At 46.2% G+C, this 24,598-nt stretch overlaps 1 protein-coding gene across 1 annotated transcript; it reads right to left on the reverse strand.

The window, feature by feature from the left end:
* Positions 1-590: 590 nt before the first annotated feature.
* LOC105902099 (methylmalonate-semialdehyde dehydrogenase [acylating], mitochondrial) lies at positions 591-21,037 on the reverse strand. The gene is given in 13 exon segments (XM_031581599.2): positions 591-1,408; positions 1,411-1,429; positions 4,931-5,029; positions 5,500-5,679; positions 8,000-8,181; positions 10,589-10,778; positions 12,169-12,290; positions 15,308-15,610; positions 16,632-16,710; positions 19,473-19,634; positions 20,042-20,116; positions 20,495-20,536; positions 20,885-21,037. Coding segments are annotated over 13 exon segments (1,623 nt in total). The 5' UTR covers positions 20,924-21,037; the 3' UTR covers positions 591-1,277.
* Positions 21,038-24,598: the final 3,561 nt, after the last annotated feature.

Genomic DNA, 24,598 nt, shown 5'->3' on the forward strand with positions numbered 1-24,598 from the left:
TGGTATTACGCAAACCGAATGGAATGCATAACAATCTCTAACACACAAACATACACTACGTAAACCGACTGAAATGCATAACAATCTCTAACACACACACATACACTATGACAGTCCATCAATGTCCTTCAGCCTAAGAACCCAGGCGCCAGGAGGACTCTAACCTTACTGGAATTTGGGCCTACGGCCCTGGTAGTGGTGGAGGGGCATACACAAGCTATATGGACATGAGAAATATCACTGGAATCTAACAACTTGAAAGTATAATAATAATAATAATAATAATACATTTACTGTGAACTGTCAACCTTGTATAACAACTTGTTTGACTGGCCTAAACTATTCTTGTCCACAAAATCATCAAATTCCACTTGAGATCTGACAAGGTGTAGTGTTCAGAGATTACCTAAGAATAAAATCACAAACCTGAAAAATTGACTTTTATAGTCCCCTATGCATAGACTGCTTTTAGCACCTAATTTACACACACACACACACACACACACACGTCTGCAGTTCTAACCGCACCCCAGACATAGCTTTTGACTTCAGACACAACAACCCACAAAACAGGGAACATACATCTTCCATTCCGTCACAAAGTGTTTTATTTGGGGATCAAAGCGCCACTTGATCATGCATTATTTGCAGCTGGTATCTCAGAAAAACATGTTTTTTTCATTCTCACTAATAAACATTTGAATTTTTTCAAACAAACATTCAATCAATCAATCAAAACAAAAAGATCACTCACACACAGTCTAACCTACACGTTGATAATGCCTACAAGGTTAAGTCCATTCATTAACATCAGAACAGCATTACGTTAGCTGTGGGACATTTAGGACAGTTCAGACAGACCTAGAGCTCAGTGAGGTCATCATGTAGTTACAGCGTGAACACTTGCCAATCCAAACGGTGTGCTTCTGTGGAAGAGCGCACAATTATGTGCACTCTCCTCAATGTCCTGAAGGGGGCGCTGCTACAACAGAGAGACTAGGTGAAGCACTCAAAGCAGGTCAAACTGCACTAATGACTGTCCACAGGGAAAGAAATGCAGACGTGGATTACAACCACTGTGCATCAAAAACAATGACACCCGCTAAACATCACTCATAACCATCCCCACAAGATGACACGCACACGCAATACACCCCTTCACCCCCCAACACACACACACACACTTGCATGTCCATATACACACACACACTTGCATGTCCATATACACACGCACACACACATATACTCGTTGCATTTCGTTCCATGTTCTTTGAGTTTTAAGGCATGTCAGTAGTTACAACAAAGGAGGGCTGTTCACAGGCTACATTAGCGCCCATTGTTGGCATGGTAACAGCGGGAGTCTTGAGCGTGGCGTCCTCTGCCTTCCACTGCGATGTAATCGTCTTGATTGAGTGTAGAACTGGATCCCCTGTGGAGCACAGATTAGGTTCGGTCAGCTGCGTTCATACGACCCACTGCCACAGATAAGGTTCGGTCAGCTGAGGCGTTCATACGGCGTCCTAGCCACACTGCTAAGCATTTAGCTGTCCCTCTAGTTTTTGTTATTTCAACGCAAGATCAATTTACTGCATTTCCCCACGAAGCTGCATGCATTCTTATTTACTGCATAAATTGCACATGAAATGGCTGAAAATAAGCCCTGATGTTAAAATGGCAACTTCTTCTTCTGGCCTGGTGGTAGAAGGGTATGCAGTCTGTCTCGACAACAAGAAAAATAATTAATGAATTAAGTACATTTTTAAAAATCGATTGACAGCAGGAAGTTCAGTCGTATAATTTAGTTTACACCTCAAAAGCATATTTTAGGGCGCAGTTACACTCATTTGGTGTCAGGTGTGTAATGGATTGACAACCGCGCTGAAGTTAGCTTGGTATTACGCATTCGCTTGACATTCACAACCTAGTTGGATCTAGAACTTCTCATTAAAATGGCCTACCTACACAGAATCTGTCATTTTGATTTTGGGAAAAAAAAGACAAATTAAAATTCCACGAGATCCTGGAGGGAATGATTTAGAGACCTGACACATGACTAATGACAGAGGGGAAAACTCCCCCCATAAAAGTCCACCATTTTCACCAGAAATGTACACTTGTACACGCTGTGGATGGAGGCCTGTGAACGCTGTGGATGGAGGTCTGTACACTTGTACACGCTGTGGATGGAGGTCTGTACACTTGTACACGCTGTGGATGGAGGTCTGTACACTTGTACACGCTGTGGATGGAGGTCTGTGAACGCTGTGGATGGAGGTCTGTACACTTGTACACGCTGTGGATGGAGGACTGTACACTTGTACACGCTGTGGATGGAGGCCTGTACACTTGTACACGCTGTGGATGGAGGCCTGTGAACGCTGTGGATGGAGGTCTGTACACTTGTACACGCTGTGGATGGAGGTCTGTGAACGCTGTGGATGGAGGTCTGTACACTTGTACACGCCGTGGATGGAGGTCTGTACACTTGTACACGCTGTGGATGGAGGTCTGTACACTTGTACACGCTGTGGATGGAGGTCTGTACACTTGTACACGCTGTGGATGAAGGTCTGTGAACGCTGTGGATGGAGGTCTGTACACTTGTACACGCTGTGGATGGAGGTCTGTACACTTGTACACGCTGTGGATGGAGGCCTGTGAACGCTGTGGATGGAGGTCTGTACACTTGTACACGCTGTGGATGGAGGTCTGTACACTTGTACACGCTGTGGATGGAGGCCTGTGAACGCTGTGGATGGAGGTCTGTACACTTGTACACGCTGTGGATGGAGGTCTGTACACTTGTACACGCTGTGGATGGAGGTCTGTACACTTGTACACGCTGTGGATGGAGGTCTGTACACTTGTACACGCTGTGGATGGAGGTCTGTACACTTGTACACGCTGTGGATGGAGGTCTGTACACTTGTACACGCTGTGGATGGAGGTCTGTACACTTGTACACGCTGTGGATGGAGGCCTGTAGACTTGTACACGCTGTGGATGGAGGACTGTGAACGCTGTGGATGGAGGTCTGTACACTTGTACACGCTGTGGATGGAGGTCTGTACACTTGTACACGCTGTGGATGGAGGTCTGTACACTTGTACACGCTGTGGATGGAGGACTGTACACTTGTACACGCTGTGGATGGAGGACTGTGAACGCTGTGGATGGAGGACTGTGCGAAGAGGGAAACCTGACATGGTTTGAGAACGCAGTATTTGAACAGAAACCGTTAACCAGTGACAGTCGATCACTCAAGAGCCTAAAGTAGGGGCTCCGGGAACAGAGAAACCTCACGCAGCAAAGCAGGAGCTCATAAGTGCCAGAGGCAGAATGATCATCTCTCAATAACGGCCGTCTTTAAGGAGCAGATGGCAGGTTAGATCTGGCTTTCTGTTTAGCTTCACAGACGAGAGGAGAGGAGAGGGGAGGAGAGGAGGGGAGAAGAGAGGAGAGGAGAGGAGAGAAGAGGAGAGGAGAGAAGAGGAGGAGAGGAGGGGAGAGGAGAGAGAAGAGGAGGGGAGGTGGAGGAGAGGAGGGGAGGTGGAGGAGAGGAGGGGAGAAGAGAGAAGGGGAGAAGAGAGGAGAGGAGGGGAGGGGAGAAGAGGAGAGGAGAAAAGAAGGGGAGGAGAGGAGGGGAGAAGAGGAGAGGAGACGCACCACATAAGCAGGAGAGAAAAGCCCAGTGTGAGATTAGCTCTGCGCCTCCACACACACACACACACACACACACACACACACGAGCGCCTCCACACACACACATCAGCATTTCTGCTCTGAATTCTGTCGACCACCCTCTGTGCTGCAAGCATCTCACTGGTAGGATCACGACCACCAGGCGGGGCTGCCTCTACTGGGCGAAGGGGGGATGCCCACGGGGAGCTGCCTCTACTGGGTGAAGGGGGGATGCCCACGGGAGGCTGGGGTGAAGGGGGGATGCCCACGGGAGGCTGGGGTGAAGGGGGGATGCCCACGGGAGGCTGGGGTGAAGGGGGGATGCCCACAGGGGGCTGGGGTGAAGGGGGATGCCCACAGGGGGCTGCCTCTACTGGGCGAAGGGTGGATGTAGGGGGCTCACAGCTTCAGAGGGAGCCCATATTCCAGGAAGATGTGTGTAAGGGATCATGTATAGCCGGTCAGTATAGGAACATTATTCCTGACGGGACGAGCAGATGCAGATCTTGTTTCGCCCTGAAGGGAGTTCTTTTCCGCCTATACATTATCCCGCTTATTATACGGTTACTTGCCAAAACGATAGAACACATTCCTCCAAAACACCTCTTGGTAATGTTTTTGTTGCCGTTTTGTGACTTCCGATAAGAACAAATATATTTCACGCAAATAGAACTTTAAAGTTTCAGGTGTTGCATAGCAACCCTTTACTTGCTGACTTCATATTACAATGACTCTGTTATTCCATATTCCAGGAGGACGTTTGAATGACTTAATTAAGGCCAAGAATGTTCATCCTTCCTCAGGGCCAACATTACTTGTACCATCCCTCCCACCACTTGTGAATTACCACCTAGGCTTCAACATATCCGAAGGGTGTTTTAGAGATCCTGAATAGGTTGGAACGAGTAGGTGTTTGCCTGTGTCCCAGCCAAGGTTCTCACCTGCTTGCGTGTGTGTGTGTGTGTGTGTGTGTGTGTGTGCCTGTGTCCCAGCCAAGGTTCTCACCTGCTTGCGTGTGTGTGTGTGTTTGCCTGTGTCCCAGCCAAGGTTCTCACCTGCTTGCGTGTGTGTGTGTGTGTGTGTGTGTGTGTGTGTGTGTGTGTGTGTGTGTGTGTGCCTGTGTCCCAGCCAAGGTTCTCACCTGCTTGCCGTGTGTGTGTGTGTGTTTGCTTGTGTCCCAGCCAAGGTTCTCACCTGCTTGCCGTGTGTGTGTGTGTGTGTTTGCCTGTGTCCCAGCCAAGGTTCTCACCTGCTTGCCGTAGAAGTTGGTGTCTCCACGGAAGGAGCCTCTGGAGCCCGTGAAGGAGAACATGGGGAGAGGAACTGGAATAGGAACGTTGACTCCAATCTGCAGAGAGGAAAGATGACAATGATGCATCTCATTGTCAGACAACACCTTGCCTGAATGCCCTTATTAAACTACAACTCTTGTGTGTGTGTGTGTGTGTGTGTGTGTGTGTGTGTGTGTGTGAAACATTTAAAAAGTTTGGCAAACTGTACACTATGGTGTTGATTGTTTCTATAGCCTTCACCTAAATATTCTATTTGAGGATGAGATGTTTTTAGCTGAGGAAAAGGGTTATATCAAACTGAAACTTGCCATCCTTTAAGGTCATTCATGTGTATATATATATATATATATATATATATATATATATATATATATATATACACACACACACACACACACACACACACACACACACACACACACACAGTATATATATAGTTTAATACATTTATTTTTAAATGTGTATATTTCATGGGTTTCTCCCCAGTGGTTTTGATCTAGGTCCCAGAATGCAGTGCTCCTCTCACCTGACCCACGTCCACCTCGTTGGTGTACTTCCTGGCTGTAGCCCCGTTGGTGGTGAAGATGGCGGTGCCGTTGCCGTAGGGATTGTTGTTGACCATGCTGATGGCTTCATCCAGACTCTCAGCCTCCAGCACCACCAGAACCGGCCCGAAGATCTCCTCTGTGTAGCACTTCATGTCAGTCTGTAGATAATCAATAATCACTAATCACTTCATGTCAGTCTGTAGATAATCAATAATCAATAATCACTTCATGTCAGTCTGTAGATAATCAATAATCACTAATCACTTCATGTCAGTCTGTAGATAATCAATAATCACTAATCACTTCATGTCAGTCTGTAGATAATCAATAATCACTTCATGTCAGGCTGTAGATAGGCCACAGATAATCAATAATCACTGATCACTTCATGTCAGTCTGTAGATAGGCTACAGATAATCAATAATCACTGATCACTTCATGTCAGTCTGTAGATAATCAATAATCAATAATCACTTCATGTCAGTCTGTAGATAATCAATAATCACTAATCACTTCATGTCAGTCTGTAGATAATCAATAATCACTAATCACTTCATGTCAGTCTGTAGATAATCAATAATCACTTCATGTCAGTCTGTAGATAATCAATAATCACTTCATGTCAGGCTGTAGATAGGCCACAGATAATCAATAATCACTGATCACTTCATGTCAGTCTGTAGCTAGGCTACAGATAATCAATAATCACTGATCACGTCATGTCAGTCTGTAGATAGGCCACAGATAATCAATAATCACTTCATGTCAGGATGTAGATAGGATACAGATAAGCAATAATCACTTCATGTCAGGCTGTAGATAGGCCACAGATAATCACTAATCACTTCGTGTCAGTCTGTAGATAGGCCACAGATAATCAATAATCACTGATCACATTTACATTTAGTCATTTAGCAGACGCTTTTGTCCAAAGCGACGTACAAGGGAGAGAACAGTCAAGCTACGAGCAATAGAGACCTAGTGTAACAATAAATACTACTTTACAAAATAACCACAGTGTAAGAAAGACAATCGTGGAAACTTAAAGTAAGGGCTTCATCTCTCTTCACCAGAGAGATGTGAACTCCAAAGCTCCAGCTGGGGTTCTTTCCACGCTCACCCATGAGGATGCTGCTGATGCAGCAAGAAATAAATGTCAAGCCTCCAGTAACTTTTTCTGCACAAGCCCTGAGATGAAACTTTTGTATTTTTTTGGAAACCACACTACAGCTGCACACACTGCCCAAGAAACACACATCCTCTCTGAACCAGGGGGAGCCACTCCACTGAGAAAGGTCTCCTCCCGTTCTCCATCAGCTTAGAGCGCCCCTCATCCCTGTTCCTGGGGCCTTCCGCACTCTGTCCTGTATCTGGGCCTGCTCTGTCCTGTACCTGGGCCTGCTCTGTCCTGTATCTGGGCCTGCTCTGTCCTGTATCCGGGCCTGCTCTGCATACCTTTACCAGTAGCTCTCTTGATTAAACCGATCAAAAATATTACAATTCCACTGCCCTTAATCATGCATGTTTGAAACAAGTTAAGAAAGATGATCTTTAGTTAAAAACAAATGAATAAATATAAAAGAACCTCCTCTTCCTTCTCAAAGGCTTGTTTATAACTAAAGGCACATTATACATTTTTGCGGTATAAATGGAATGGAATTGATAGCATATGGTCATGCGAAGGACTGATAAACACACCTGTCGTTCCCACTATACTCAGGCCATGATAAACACACCTGTCGTTCCCACTATACTCAGGCTATTCACTGATAAACACACCTGTCTTCCCACTATACTCAGGCTATTCACTGATAAACACACCTGTCTTCCCACTATACTCAGGCTATTCACTGATAAACACACCTGTCTTCCCACTGTCGTATGCACTGCACTAGTTTTGTGAGCCCTGCCCAAAACCAAAACCAAAATATAAGCAGCTTTTACAGCACAACACACAACATACATCAGCTAATTAGCTTTCAGCAGCACTGCTCTGCTGTTGTTGGTGTTGACAGGGCAAGTCTGTTCAGCATTTGGCTAGTTAGCTCGCTAGCTTGAGAGAGAAAAAAAAAAAAAAAAACTAATTATTGCCGCTTCAAGCGATGAGTTTAACCAGGAGTGGACCTCACCGTGACGTTGAGTTTAACCCGGAGTGGACGCTCAGCGTGACGCTGAGTTTAACCCGGAGTGGACGCTCACCGTGACGATGAGTTTAACCAGGAGTGGACCTCAGCGTGACGATGAGTTTAACCCGGAGTGGACGCTCACCGTGACGTTGAGTTTAACCCGGAGTGGACGCTCACCGTGACGATGAGTTTAACCCGGAGTGGACGCTCACCGTGACGATGAGTTTAACCCGGAGTGGACGCTCACCGTGACGATGAGTTTAACCCGGAGTGGACGCTCACCGTGACGTTGAGTTTAACCCGGAGTGGACGCTCACCGTGACGCTGAGTTTAACCCGGAGTGGACGCTCACCGTGACGTTGCCAAGGATGGTGGGGCCCACGAAGTTGCCGTTCTCGTAGCCCTTCACCCTCACACTGCGTCCGTCCAGCAGCAGCTTGGCCCCCTCGTCCACGCCGCTCTGGATCAGGCCGTTGACCCGGGTCTTGGCCTCGGGCGAGATCAGCGGCCCAACGTCGGCACCGGGCTGGTCACCTGGCAACCGGGGAGAGACCGAGGAAAACGGATGTTTGACTGACAGGTGTGAGACTTTCAGCAGCACCGCTTTAAGTACATTTTGCTGGAAGCCGTTTTATACATCACAACACACACACACACACACACACACACACACACACACACACACACACACACACACAACACAACACAATTGACTATAGTCACATGCAGCTACAACCTTTAACCTTGTAATGGACTAAATCTGACTTTTCACAGTTTCTTGAAGTTCTCTGCTTCAAGTCTTCACTGAATTTAAGGTCTTTGCTTCCCTAGGGCTTCTGGCTGTGCGGTGTGTGTGTGTGTGTGTGTGTGTGTGTGTGTGTGTGTGTGTGTGTGTGTGTGTGTGTTTTAGTGCTTCCCTAGGGCTTCTGGCTGTGCGGTGTGTGTGTGTGTGTGTGTGTGTTTTAGTGCTTCCCTAGGGCTTCTGGCTGTGCGGTGTGTGTGTGTGTGTGTGTGTGTGTGTGTTTTAGTGCTTCCCTAGGGCTTCTGGCTGTGCGGACTGTTTAACAAGCTGGAAGAGAGCACTAATCAGCGCAATTCTGCTGTGTGCCACCCAGGGTATGAACACACACACACACACACACACAGTGTATGAACACACACACACACATAGGCTATGTCGCATCCTCTTTCATCAGCAGCAGGATTTAAAAGCTGGGCTCTGCAGCCGCTTATGACCAAATGCAAATGTTAGTCTCATTATTAGTATGTGAGTGTGGCCGCGTGTGTGCGTGTGTGTGTGTGTGTGTGTGAGAGAGTGTGACCGCGTGTGAGTGTGAGGCGTGCTTTTAGCTATTTAAAAAAAAAAATTGCCATGGTATGCATCGTCTCCAGACAGAACAACCTCTGATCCGGAAAAAAACTGACTTACTTTACATCTTCATAATACCATAACCCTTAATTCACTCACTCACTTCCATAACCCTTAATTCACTGACTCACTACCATAACTCTTAATTCACTGACTCACTACCATAACTCTTAATTCACTGACTCACTACCATAACCCTTAATTCACTGACTCACTACCATAACCCTTAATTCACTGACTCACTACCATAACCCTTAATTCACTGACTCACTACCATACTTGAATTCACTGACTCACTACCATAACCCTTAATTCACTGACTCACTACCATACTTGAATTCACTGACTCACTTCCATACTTGAATTCACTGACTCACTTCCATACTTGAATTCACTGACTCACTTCCATACTTGAATTCACTGACTCACTTCCATACTTGAATTCACTGACTCACTTCCATACTTGAATTCACTGACTCACTTCCATACTTGAATTCACTGACTCACTACCATAACTCTTAATTCACTGACTCACTACCATAACCCTTAATTCACTGACTCACTACCATAACCCTTAATTCACTGACTCACTTCCATAACCCTTAATTCACTCACTCACTTCCATACTTGAATTCACTGACTCACTTCCATACTTTAATTCACTGACTCACTTCCCTGTTTCTTATACTAAAAGGCAGAATCCGGTTTCTGGAGGTACAGCAACACAGCCTACTCAATGCTGAGGTACAGTAACACAGCCGACTCAATGCTGCGGTACAGTAACACAGCAGACTCAATGCTGAGGTACAGTAACACAGCCGACTCAATGCTGCGGTACAGCAACACAGCCGACTCAATGCTGCGGTACAGCAACACAGCCGACTCAATGCTGCAGTATTTGGGCTAATTGCTACAACACTAAGGGGAGGACTCGTTGATCAGGTTTTTGAATGCAAGTCTGACAGGAAGGCTTTATTCAATAGCTCTATGTGTGTGTGTGTGTGTGTGTGTGTGTGTGTGTGTGTGTGTGTGTGTGTGTGTGTGTGTGTGCAAACATGATACTCAGGTTTTTGAAAGCAAGTCTGACAGGCTTTATTCATTAGCTCTCTAGGCAAGGCCACGCTATATGTGCAGCATGAGGGAGTGTGTGTGTGTGTGTGTGTGTGTGTGTGTGTGTGTGTGTGTACAAACATGTACAAACATGCGTTTACCTGCCTTGACACTCAGTGTCACTTTTGTATGAGGGAGGGAGAGAGATTGTGTGAGTGTGCAAACATGACAACGTTTTTTGTACGAGGGAGGGACAGAAATTGAGCGAGCGCGCGTGTGTGTGTGTGTGTGTGTACAAACATGTGCTTACCTTGCCCTGCCAGTGTCACTTTTGTATGAGGGAGGGACAGAGATTGAGCGAGCGTGCGTGCGTGCGTGTGTGTGTGTGTGTGTACGACTGTTTACCTGCATTGACGCGCAGGTTCCTGGCGTGTGTGTGTGTGTGTGTGTGTGTGTGTGTGTGTGTGTGTGTGTGTGTGTGTGTGTGTGTGTGTGTGTGTGTGTGTGTGTGCGACTGTTTACCTGCATTGACGCGCAGGTTCTTGGCGCGGTCCACCAGCTCGGGGAGCCAGTCCCGACTCTCTCCCACCAGGATGGCCGTGCTGAGTGCCATGCAGCGCTGCCCAGCGGCCCCGAACGCGGCGCCCACCAGCTGGTTCAGCGTGTTCTCCTTATTGGCATCGGGCATCACCACGCCGTGGTTCTTGGCCCCCTGGGGTCACCGTGGCCAAATGGAACAAATATCATCAGTCAACAAAACAAGACGATGGGGAAGATAAGCTATATAGTCAGTGACGATGAGGAAGATGAGCTATATAGGTCAGGGAAATACAACTTGATTTGATTTGGAATTGCTGATTTGACAGAAACAGTGGTAAGAGTACTGAACATCATCAGCAAAGATATGCGGATTATGTTAAATATTCATTTAAAAATATATATACAGTACCAGTCAAAAGTTTTGACACACCTTTAAAAGTGTTTTCTTTACTTTTATTATTTTCTACATTGTAGATTAATACTGAAGACATTTAAACTACGAAAGAACACATATGGAATGATGTACTAAACAAAAAAAGTGTTATCTACCATGTAGAAAAAAATAAAAGTAAAGAAAAAAACTTCTCCAAAAATGAGAAGGTGTGTCCAAACTTTTGACTGGTACTGTATATATATATTTAATACAACTTATGATAATTGCAACCATTTCCTGACAGAGAGGCAAAGATTCAGACCTAATGAGGATTAAATCATTTCTAGAATGACAAATTCTCAACTTTGCTAGATTCAATGTATAGCCAGAGAACGCTCAGTCGTATCATGGAAACCACCAAACAAGAGTTATGGCTGAGCCTGCCTCCTGTACTCAAAACATAAATAAATACTGAAAACTCTCCAAATCTGGAATCCAAGTAAAGTTTCAGGTTGAACTCAGTTATAAACATTACACTCAACAATCAAAGGTTCTGAGCTATGTCACTTGTATACTGTATCACTTTGGATAAAAGCATCTGACAAATGAATAGATGTAAATGTCAAAATCGTCTACGCTAACGCACCTGTCTGAGCAAGCACTAACGCTTACCCACCTGTCTGAGCAGGGGCTAACGCTAACCCACCTGTCTGAGCAGGGGCTAACGCTACACACCCACCTGTCTGAGCAAGCACTAACGCTTACCCACCTGTCTGAGCAGGGGCTAACGCTAACGCACCTGTCTGAGCAAGCACTAACGCTTACCCACCTGTCTGAGCAGGGGCTAACGCTAACCCACCTGTCTGAGCAGGGGCTAACGCTACACACACACCTGTCTGAGCAGGGGCTAATGCTACACGCACCTGTCTGAGCAGGGGCTAACGCTACACGCACCTGTGTGAGCAGGGGCTAACGCTACACGCAGCTGTCTGAGCAGGGGCTAACGCTACACGCAGCTGTCTGAGCAGGGGCTAATGCTACACGCACCTGTCTGAGCAGGGGCTAACGCTAACGTATCTGTCTGAGCAGGGGCTAACGCTACACACACCTGTCTGAGCAGGGGCTAACGCTACATGCACCTGTCTGAGCAGGGGCTAACGCTAACGTATCTGTTAGAAGAGGGTCTCACCATGTTGGACTGCACCCTCTTGCCGTTCTTGGAGCCCTGCTCGTAGATGTACTCTCCTGCCTGGTTGGAGCCCACAAAGCTGATGGCCTTGATGGAAGGGTGTTCACAGATGAAGTTCACAGCTGCAGGAAACACAAGAGCACTCATGGTCAAAGCTCAGCCAGTGCACAGGCAAGAGCTCAATTACATCTCAAATATTGTAAGAATCACTCTACATGTCAAACATAGTGCTCAACATCCACATTAACTTTGGATGACAGATTTTCACCGGTCATCTTTAATGTATGATCTATTAAAGACTAGTAACTACATTAACTCTTCAACCATCCCATGTACGAGAGTCTTAGACTAGCGATGACAGTGTGTCAGTGGTATGGGCGATGACAGCATGTCAGTGGTATGGGTGAGGGGACATCCTGGCCTGTATGGGAGGGATACGAGGCTAAACTTAAATAACTTAGAGGACCTGTTACACTCATTTTTGATATTCATAATTTCATTTTTGGATTTCATTTTTGACATCGTCATTGGACAATAAGGATTGTGTTAAGGGATCATGCAACAAAGGAAAAGGCTAGAATTCTAACGAGGCATTTCAGGCATCTTATAAAAGTGGTTTCTCTTGGTGTTACAAGTTGTATTGGTGTGTGTGTGTGTGTGTGTGTGTGTGTGTGTGTGTGTGTGTGTGTGTGAGTGTGTGTGAGAGTTACTCCCTCTGGTGTGTGTGTGTGTGTGTGTGTGTGTGTGTGTGTGTGTGTGTGTGTGTGTGTGTGTGAGAGAGTTACTCCCTCTGGCATGTACTTTGGGCTTTTGAAACTTTGCAGACCGTTTACATGCACAAAAAGCACAGTATAGGAAAGGGAAAAAGAATAGGTCCCCTTTAAATGGACAGTGTGTAGGATCTAGTGACATTAGCGACTTTGCAGATTGCAACCAACTGCTTACCACAAGCTACAGTGGCTGTGTGGTGCCATAAAAACACGCAAGGTCCTCTCTAGTGCCAGTTCTGTTTGTCCTTTCTGGGCTACTGTAGAAACATGGCGGTGCAACATGACAGACTCCATGGACGAGGGCCCGCTCCCTATGTACACGAGAAGGACTTTTTCCTCAACGAGCGAAAAACAATTTGTAGTTTCAGGTGATTATTCACTAATTTATAACTAACATAATTATAAATACTATATTTATTTTATGCTAAAAGATCACTATTAGATACACACCTAAATCCTACATACTGTACCTTTAACTATACACACGAATCCATACCTTTACTAGCCATCTTTAACACACTAAAGAGAAGCTACAATCAATTCTCAACCGTCCCATTCACACGTGTTTTAAACCGCTTCAACCGTCCCATCCACACGTGTTTTAAACCGTTTCAACCGTTCCATTCACACGTGTTTTAAACCATCTCATTCACACGTGTTTTAAACCGTTTCAACCGTCTCATTCACACGTGTTTTAAACCGTTTCAACCATCCCATTCACACGTGTTTTAAACCGTTTCAACCATCCCATTCACACGTGTTTTAAACCGTTTCAACCGTTCCATTCACACGTGTTTTAAACCGTTTCAACCGTCCCATCCACACGTGTTTTAAACCGTTTCAACCGTTCCATTCACACGTGTTTTAAACCGTTTCAACAGTCTCATTCACACGTCGTTTAAACCGTTTCAACCGTCCCATTCACACGTGTTTTAAACCGTTTCAACTGTCCCATTCACACGTGTTTTAAACCGGAAAGAGGTCTGCATGTTAATCATGATAAACGTCTCTGGCGCCGGAGAGGGGTCTGCATGTTGATCATGTTAAACGTCTCTGGCGCGAGGGGACATCCTGGGCTGTGTGGGAGTGTGTGACCCGACGCATGACTATTAAACACAAGCTGCTCGTCGCGTCATCTTCCGAGCCAAACAGCTGCTGTTGTTGTGTTCCAATGGCTCCCAGCACAAGAGCAAATCCAGCTGTCAGATCCTCTCTATAGACGGCTGTGAGGAGATGACTCCAATAAGAGCAGCATCATGTATCGGGTTCCCTGGTAGCCCGTAACTCTCTAAAAAAGAATCCCTATAATGGCAACGTGGGACCCCAGAGAGACAGACATCCCAGAGAGACAGACACACCAGAGAGACAGACACTGATCTAACGTGGGACCCCAGAGAGACAGACACTGAGGCCGATCTAACCCACATGCAGTGCAGGTCTGGGCCACTCGCCATGAAGGTCTCCACTGCTCAATGGCTTCATGTAGACAAAGGGCCATGCAGAGAGGGGATTGAAAAAAATCAAGTTGTTTGCGATCTTACAGACCAGACCATCTGTGGTCCCTCTTACAGACCAGACCAGACCATCTGTGGTCCCTCTGTGGTCCCTCTTACAGACCAGACCATCTAGGGGTGGGAATCTCTTGGCACCTCACGATTCGATTCGGATTCAGAGGTCAACGATTCGATTCTAAACCGATTATCGATTATCTATTCTAAACCGATTATCGATTATCAATTCTAAACCGATAAAACGATTATCGATGCATCTCAATTTTTAAAACATTGGAGTTTGCTACTCAGAGTCTCAAATCACTTCCTACTTTGTGTTTAATAATTAAAGAAAATCAACAGATGAATTACCTTTATTTTTTTATTAGAGAAAAAGTTTTTCCTTGTCACAATTATGACTTTCTATGAACAATGCAATAATCGATGCAGCTTGCATTTCAACACAAAATTAATGTGTAAAAAAAAATATTTTATTAAAAAAAAATCGATTATGAACTTTTCTGAATCGAGACAGAATCGTTCTAGATAGAATCGAGAGAAATCGAAGAATCGATTTTTTTTCCCACCCCTAATACCATCTGTGGTCTATCTTTTCCTACGGATCATTTCGATGGACGCATTTCCCAGAAGCCCCGTTAAGTGACCGCGCAACGCTTTGGGGACACTGTAGTGATGCTTTGGAGAGACGTGACTCCCCCCTGCACGTGTGTGTGTGTGTGTGGGCGCTTACCGTCGTGCTGCCCGTGGATGATGTTGAGTGTGTGCGTGCGGGCGCTTACCGTCGTGCTGCCCGTGGATGATGTTGAGCGTGTGTGTGTGTGTGTGTGTGTGTGTGTGTGTGTGCATGCGGGCGCTTACCGTCGTGCTGCCCGTGGATGATGTTGAGCGTGCCGTCGGGCGCCCCGGCGTCCTGCAGCAGCCGCGCCAGCAGCATGGTACAGCCGGGCACACGCTCCGAGGGCTTCATGAGGTAGGTGTTGCCACACACCATGCCCATGGGGAACATCCAGAGGGGGATCATGGCAGGGAAGTTGAAGGGCGCGATGCCCGCACACACGCCAATGGGCAGCCGGTAGGTGTAGGTGTCCATGTCCTTGGTGATGGAGGGCAGCGTCTCGCCCAGCATGAGGGACGTGATACTGCAGCAGTGCTCCACCACCTCTGAAGGGGGGATAGAGAGAGAGAGAGAGAGAGAGAGAGAGAGAGAGAGAGAGAGAGAGAGAGAGAGATTAATGGACAGCAGATTAATAGAGCTTTCCCTCTCTAAAGGCACTCTTGAAGAGAAAAAGAAAACACACACACACACACACACACACACACACACACACACACACACACACACACACACACACACACACACACACACACACACACACACACACACACACACACACACACACACACACACACACACACACACACACACACACACACACACACACACACACACACACACACACACACACACACACACACACACACACACACACAGTGCTAGCCCAGCTCTCTTAACATGGCTGCCTACTCAATTGTGTCAGTTCAGCTTTAGTGAACATTCTCTGAAGCTGCATGACAGGGATGGGGAAACCCTCCAAGAGCAACACCACACCACTCCACACCACACCACACCGCAGCAGCAGCAGCAGCAAGCGGAAGAGTGAACGGAAGAGTGAGCAGGTGAATGAGTGCGCAGGTGAATGAGTGCGCAGGTGAATGAGTGCGCAGGTGAATGAGTGAACGGAAGAGTGAGCAGGTGAATGAGTGTGCAGGTATATGAGTGAACAGGTGAGTGAGTGAGCAGGTGGAAGAGTGAACGGAAGAGTGAGCAGGTGAATGAGTGAGCGGAAAAGTGAGCAGGTGGAAGTGAGCAGGTGAATGAGTGAGCAGGTGAGTGAGTGAACAGGTGAATGAGTGAGCAGGTGAATGAGTGAACAGGTGAATGAGTGCGCAGGTGAATGAGTGAGCAGGTGAATGAGTGAACGGAAGAGTGCGCAGGTGAATGAGTGCGCAGGTGAATGAGTGCGCAGGTGAATGAGTGAGCGGATGAGTGTGCAGGTGAATGAGTGAGCAGGTGAATGAGTGAGCAGGTGAATGAGTGAGCAGGTGAATGAGTGCGCAGGTGAATGAGTGCGCAGGTGAATGAGTGTGCAGGTAAATGAGTGAACGGAAGAGTGTGACTTACGCAGGCCTCTGAAGACGTCTCCCTCTGCATCAGCCAGAGTCTTGCCCTGCTCCAGTGTGATGGACTTGGCCAACTCTTTCTGGAGGACAGGAAGACAAACACACATCTGATTAATCTTGAACACGCAGACACACACAGAGACACACAGAGACACACAGAGACACACAGAGACACACAGAGACACACTCCAATACTCATCTTAAAGTCTTAAAAGTTTAATTATAGTTTATCAGGCATTGCTGATATTGAATATTATGGCTGCATCTTTGTTACAAAAGTCCAGTGGAGGTCAGCGCAGCATGGAGGTCAGAGGTCATGGAGGTCAGAGGTCATGGGTCATGGAAGGCAGATACAGATCAGCATCACTTAGTATTGCTGACCACTAAATACAGTTAGAAAGGATTTAGAGCTATAAAATAATGACAAACAATATAAAGATTTTAAGACTTTAACACATGTATAATAAATACACATTTATTAATGAACTGCAAAGGAACAGAGGTACACTATATGTGATATCGAGACACCGCCTGCGGTTCCGTTTGAGTGAGTATTGGTGTGTACACTATAAGCAAACAGTGTGGACATCAAAACAACATTAAAACAACATAAAAAAAGAAACATGGCAAACGTTACAAGGACTAAATGAGGTTTCAAATGTCACTACCCAACTAAAGAGCTTTGGCTGCTATTAAAGATAGCTCTGTTTAGATAGTGATCACTATAATGGATTATATCTTCCAATCCTCAATCACAAACTTCCAACAGGGTTCCAGTTCGGCCAAAGGCTGCATTACAAAAGGAAAAAACCTTGTGGTGGCTTAGTCAAGTGCCTGATTAAAAAGTAAACCCCTGGTAAAGTGAGGGCAATAAATCCTCTTCATAAGTGATTTCTCCCTCACGAATCAGTTACCCATAAGTAGCCTCCCAGCCGCACAGAACAGGCAACTGGAACTCTTAACCGCAGTGGCAGTTTTTGGACTTCAGTCCTCCGGCCAGGGTTGAGATTCCAGTCCAGATTCTGCAGTTCTGTTGCATAACCGTGTTTCCCCCAAACCCTTTTCCCCAGTCTCTCAGTGTCCTTCGGCCCTCGCGTGTCCTTCACTGGCGGCACGGCGATCAACGATTACCTGCACGCTTCTCTCAGGTGCGAGCGATAACGCTAGGCACAGATACAACGAATGTCTGAGTGTCCACAGAATGCATTGATGGCAAGATGATTAACTTTGAAGTTCTCCACTAACATCAACAACAGATTCAGATGATTAACTTTGAAGTTCTCCACTAACATTAACAACAGATTCAGTCTCCTGGGGGTGACACGCGGTGTACTGGGATGATGTAGTTTGACCCTGGCAGCCCAAAGGTCACACAGTCCACATGGTTATGAGCACGTGATCAGATAGGGTTTGAGTGCATGTGCAGGGAGAACCTTTACTTCCTGGCATGAACAGTTTACAGTTTCAGCTTCGTTAGGCCTCTGCTTGTAGAGCTCATGAATGACCAATGCCCAGAACGTTTACTAAAAACTCACCGGTCTAGAGGTCTTTTTTTAACAACGGACAAAATGGTAAAGCCAAGCCAATGTACAGAGTTTGCGCAGTGCCTACAGGAGACACGAGACACGAGTCAGGAGAGGAGACAGGAGACACTAGACAGGAGACAGGAGACAGGAGACACTAGACAGGAGACACTAGACAGGAGACACTAGACAGGAGACACTAGACAGGAGAGGAGACAGGAGACACTAGACATGAGACACTAGACAGGAGACAGGAGACAGGAGACAGGAGACACTAGACTGGCATGTGTCACTTTTCATTTCACCACTGGAATCACTGCACATCGCGGCGGCAGGTTCCTCAGTCTGCCTACAGCTCTGTGGCTCTGGGTTCGGCTCAGTCTGCCTGCAGCTCTGTGGCTCTGGGTTCGGCTCAGTCTGCCTGCAGCTCTGTGGCTCTGGGTTCGGTTCAGTCTGCCTACAGCTCTGGGTTCGGCTCAGTCTGCCTGCAGCTCTGGGTTCGGCTCAGTCTGCCTACAGATCTGCAGCTCTGGGTTCGGCTCAGTCTGCCTACAGCTCTCTGGCTCTGGGTTCGGCTCAAGAGCGCTTTACTTTCCAGATGTTTTCATTGGTCAGCAGTTTGCTTGTATTGCATCTCAAATGTAAGTGCCTGGCTTCTGATGAAAGAATCTAGGAGTGATGCGGCTAGAAACTTGGCTACTGTTGACCAGCTTGAACATTCAAGGGAGTGATTTAAAAAAAAAAAAAAAATTACATTTAATCGGCTGAATGGCCGCTTGAGCACACACACACACACACACACACACACACTAATTCTGACATGGCACAACTGAATGTGAAATAGCAGGCGTGGTGTGCTAGCATGAGAACATGACCAGACTATGTTAGTCTCAGAGTGCTAAGAGCCAGAGACTTGGCAACCCTGGAATGGGTCAAGCAGGTCAAACGGTCAATCCCACTGACCACAGCTGAATAGGTCAAACGGTCAATCTCACTGACCACAGCTGAATAGGTCAAACGGTCAATCTCACTGACCACAGCTGAATAGGTCAAACGGTCAATCCCACTGACCACAGCTGAATAGGTCAAACGGTCAATCCCACTGACCACAGCTGAATAGGTCAAACGGTCAATCTCACTGACCACAGCTGAATAGGTCAAACGGTCAATCCCACTGACCACAGCTGAATCTGAAGTGTGGTTTACGATTGCACTGTTGGGGAAAACTAGATGAACACGTCTGCTAAAGGACTTAAAGATACTAAATGTACCTGGAGAAGAAAAATTAGGATTTACTAAATAATGAAACCCATCCTTACGATGTTGTCCTTGATGAGCTGCTGGTAGCGGAGGAAGATCTGCTGTCGGCTGAGGACGGAGGTCTCGGACCAGGAGGCGTAGGCCCTGGAGCAGGAGTCCGCCGCCGCCAGCATCTCCGCCTGAGTGGCCTTCGGTACGCGGCTGATCACCTCGTTGGTCGCCTGGACAGGAAGGAAGTGGTCACAACGTGTGCCTGTGTAAGCCAGGGCTAATGCTGACAGGAGCCGTGATGGAAACAGACCCGGGCCGGATGTGGCACGGGTCAATGCCACGTCTTGGCTGGGTTCGTTTCAGAAAAGGGGTAATCTACAAAAGCCCCATTCTTGGGCCATTTGACAGCTGAGAAGGACCACTTCTCTCATGAAGTGGGGTCTTAACAGAGTTTGGGTCTAGAAAGGGACCTTAAGTTGTACATTTGATTCCCTACACAGCCTGATCAAGTTGCAGATAATAACTAGGACAAGACAACATCTGACAGAGATCAATGCTCTGATTGGCTTCATGCTCTCCATATAGAAAATAATATATTTTTTTAAATACGTGGCATTGGTGGTAGCGTGCTACTTACAGGGTTGTGGATTTCTAGCCATTCTGAAGTCTGAGAGTCAACAAACTTCCCGTCGATAAAAAGCTTCGTAGTAGGCTGTGTGGAAAAGTTGTAAACACAAAATGTCTTCAGGAGAAAGTCCAAAACAATCCTATTACATTATCCAACTCAGCCCACCGCTTAGCACCTTCCGTGACCTTCCTTCTTGAAGTCAGTTACATGTCGCATTCTTTGTGTGGTTACGGCTGTGCATATATGTAATAGGCTAGTAGTGCAACTACAGTCAAATCTGATGCTTATTCAGTTGACTAATTAACAGTAGAGTGTTTAGATTGGCCTTAGCTGTTATCTGAAGTGTGTGAAGGAGTATTTCTGCGATAGGTCACGGAGGTGACACTATACTGTCTCGTGGAAAGGCGATATGTCATATGTAGTCAGAGATTTGTATAAAGTTTAGTCTATTTAGGGTCTTACCACTGTTGATGAATAGGACATGCGACACACATGTTGGGGGATCTGCAAAAACGAAAAGAGGCAAAGGAGTCATTGACTGTGAATACTATGACAGTTTACGAAGTTAAGGTTAGCAGAGCAAATATTTATCTTGAGATAGTGTAGGGAACTACTTCGTGACAAAAACGTTGACTTCTTCATAACGAAACATTCTAGGCTTTGTTCTTTGCTACTGTTGGAACTTGGCCTGAAAAGTTGCATGTTATGCAAGAGTTCCTGGAGAACGTGAGAAGTGAACTAACGTTAGCCTAGGAGATTCGCTCACGGCTAGCTGAAGCAGTCTGCAGAAGCTGTATATAACGTAATGATTAGTAGCATATCTGTAATTGACGACGATCGCCTTGGCGTTACCTTTTTCCTCCACACTGTTCTTGCAATTGCCACGGCCATACTTGTTTTGGCTTAATATCTGCACGGTGCGTTTGTTTCTAGACTTGTCTGCAGAAGACCCCACAAAGAACCTGCTGCACACTACCCTTGTTAGTGTCAAGTCTTATGAAATGAAATACATGATCTACAACAAAGCAAGGTGCCTATTCGTTGAACAATTGCGCAGTTACTATGGTTTATCAATCAGTGAAATGGTGCCGAAATGACGCTCTCAAAACTCTACTAAGGCGGGACTAAATTATATTACCCAATGAATTGGGTGTATCGCACACCTCCCTACATTACGATATTGTGGTTGGCTGCTTGAAATAGCACACTTTCCAATCATGTGTGGTCTGTAGGCTTACTACACGCCCCTTGAGGTGATGTTTCAAGCAGTTGACTGAACCGGCAATGTGCGCATCAAAAATGCTTTAATTGCAATGGGAACGTCAACAATACTGAAGTGCAAAAATGGGAAAGTATAAAAACAGTGACGGAAATCAATTCCAAAAGTATCAAAAAGCACAATAGGAGACAGGCTTCTGCTTTCGAGCCCCCTTCCCGTGTAATAATCTTGAGAATCTGAGGCGAACACCCTCTTTAAGACTAGACTGAAAACATCCCTAGTGGTTCCTATAGACACCACTGTTGAACCTTCTATGTACATGGATTTAGTCATGATTTACAAATTGTCATGAACCCGCTCACCTCCGGCTCTACTGTGGAGAGGAGGCTGTGTGATGGTAACCAGCTCACCTCTGATGCTACTGTGGGGAGGAGGCTGTGTGATGGTAACCAGCTCACCTCTGATGCTACTGTGGGGTGGAGGCTGTGATGGTAAGTCCAGACAGGCTTGCTCTAGGGGTTCTTCCCTTTACCCTAACCACCCGGGTTCGTACTCCCAAGGGAATCATGTGTATATCAGGTACATATGCCACATGTGATGTGTGCTAATATGCTTTATACTCTGATAAATGTATGAATCCATCTGCTTGCCCCTGATTCTCTCTTCCCCTTCTCCTTCTCCTTCTCTCCTCCCGTCACTTCTGCCAATCCCAATGTCCTTGTAAGACCCAAGCCTTGAACCGTCACACACTTAGTTGACGTCCTAGGTGATTGAGTGCGAGAGACTGCAAAGGCTCAACATGTTACAAATAGGAATGGGACTGCTTGTGGTTTTGGGACTTTTTATTTATTTATTTATTTAAATGTTATATTACTATGTCAAATAGTATTCATTGTTACACTAGGTCTCTATTGCTCGTAGCTTGATTGTCCTCTCCCTTGTACGTCACTTTGGACAAAAGTGTCTGCTAAAGGACTAAATGTAAATGCATTTTACAATTTGCACTTTCTTCACAGTGACAGTGGGACAGCCCTGAGCCGCACTGATTTAGTGGAAACATCTGAGTCTGTGAGTGTGTGAGTCTGTGAGTGTGTGAGTGTGTGAGTCTGTGAGTCTGTGAGTGTGTGAGTGTGTGAGTCTTTGAGTGTGTGAGTCTGTGAGTGTGTGAGTCTGTGAGTCTGTGAGTGTGTGAGTCTGTGAGTCTGTGAGTGTGGACGTTAGGATTGGGCCTTCCAAACCAGGAAATGGTTCCACTGGGCGGGACCAAGGCGGGACCAAGGAAGTGTTTTGCTCCATGTAAGTGAATGGGAGCAAAGCACTGCAAACATGCTGGGACCCTGACGCCGCACGCATTGCCATTTGGTCCAGGTGCTCCTACGTCTATGGTGCTCCTACGTCTATGGTGGAAACACAAGCACAAAGCAGGAAACAACAGGAGTAGAACTGCATGCATCTAAAACTGCAAAAGCTGCCATAACAACAACGAAAACATAAGGGACACGAAAACACACACACACACACAGACAAACACACACACAGAGACACACACACACACACACACACACACACACACACACACACACACACACACACACACACACACACACAGACGAAGAGCACCCCCAGGATTCTCAGCGCCAGCATGAACACAGCACAGCCCTCATGGGGTTTGAGTCACAGGGATGTGAGCTTATGAAGTACAGAATGCAGATGACCCCATAGAATAAAGATATTGACTTTAAATCATTAGTGATAAAGATAATGACTTTAACTCTGCGTTTCTTTGGCCACGCAAAAGTCTGATGAATGGTCTGGGGGCGTTTACACAGTGGCCTGCTAATGAGGGATAGTTTCCAATAGTTTAGAGACAAATAAAAATGATGAGTCATACTGCATCACAGTCCTCTTGCCAGAGCCTTGTGAAAGAGCCTCCAGAACTGGGCTGCTGCTGTTGCTGCTGCTGTTGCTGCTGCTGCTGCTAGGACCCTGGTGGGACTGTGGAAGCATGTCCATATATCTCCCTCCCTTTGTTCCTAGTGCTAGAGCCCCCTTTCTCCTCCAGGATTAGCAGTGCACTCACTGATCCTCCAGGCCTTTCACTGCACACACACCTCTATAAAGGTTTCTGCTCACACCAGAGGCCTCCACCCATCACCAGTGCGCAGTCGCACACTTTTTATGTCTCTGATCGCGGCGGAGTCTGGGCCATATCTGGGCCAGGTGCGACCCAGAGCCGGCAGGTGTCTGAGAAGGTATGATGCGTCTCTGAGGCAGAGCCTCTGTGCCATGATTGATGAGCCATCTACTCATGACACATACATATATATGTATAGATTTTTGCAGCTGCCGTTATCCATAGCAACTTATATTACAGTGCATGTATACATTATTTATCAGTGTTCTCTGGGTATTGGAGGCATTACCTTTTTGACAACAAATGGTGTCTAGTTTGAAGGCTACAGATGCAAGAAGTGGAAAGGAAAGTATGAATGTGAGTTTTTTTGAGAAGGCTCATCAAGTGTGTAGGGGACCTCAGAAGAGATGGATCCTCGAATGATGTTAGAGGACAGGAAGGGATTCTGCAGGGGCAGTGTCCAGTCCAACATTGCTGAATTTTTATAGAAATGGTAACTTTGTCAATAGTAACACCAACATTGATGTGTTTCATTACAGTACGATCATACAATTTAATTTACAGCTTAAAACCAGGTACTTAAGAGCTAAGTAACTAGGGGCTTATCTGCAATATCAACAAAAGGGAAACCTCACTTGCAAGGCTGCTATCATTTTACTTATTACTTACTCTAAGCATTGCAAAGAATAAAATTAAGAGCAGCTGTGAAACTATAACAAAAACAACACATCCAAGTGTGTCAATATGCATTATTTCTTGAAGTGTAACTGAACGAACTATGACCAAAATGTGGTGAAACACATCAATGCACCACCAATTGATATATGGAAATTAAATTCGATCGATTAAATCAAATACATGCATTGAAAGGTGTGTCCTAAGTGCACTGTGGCCAAAGGTTGATATCCTCATAGGCATAGACGATAATAAATAAAACCCCAAGTCATGCTATTAACACTACTGCTGTTCCAGTTCCTCTTCAAGTGCACTTTTTGCTATCAACTATCAGAAACATCGGGCTTCCGAACATTTCGTAAACCTATCGCAGGGGTGGCTAACCAGTCCAGCTAAAAGAGCCACAACAAACCCCAACACCATTTCGAAGAGCCACACGAATCTAGGTTCCCACTTTTAGGGGGGAAAAGCCCCTACCTAAAACCTATTATTTTCCCTGTGACCCAGCAAAACTAGGGGGGTCTGGGGGCATGCTCCC

The sequence above is a fragment of the Clupea harengus genome, chromosome 15 (assembly GCF_900700415.2).
Source record: "Clupea harengus chromosome 15, Ch_v2.0.2, whole genome shotgun sequence".
NCBI classification, from domain to species: domain Eukaryota; kingdom Metazoa; phylum Chordata; class Actinopteri; order Clupeiformes; family Clupeidae; genus Clupea; species Clupea harengus.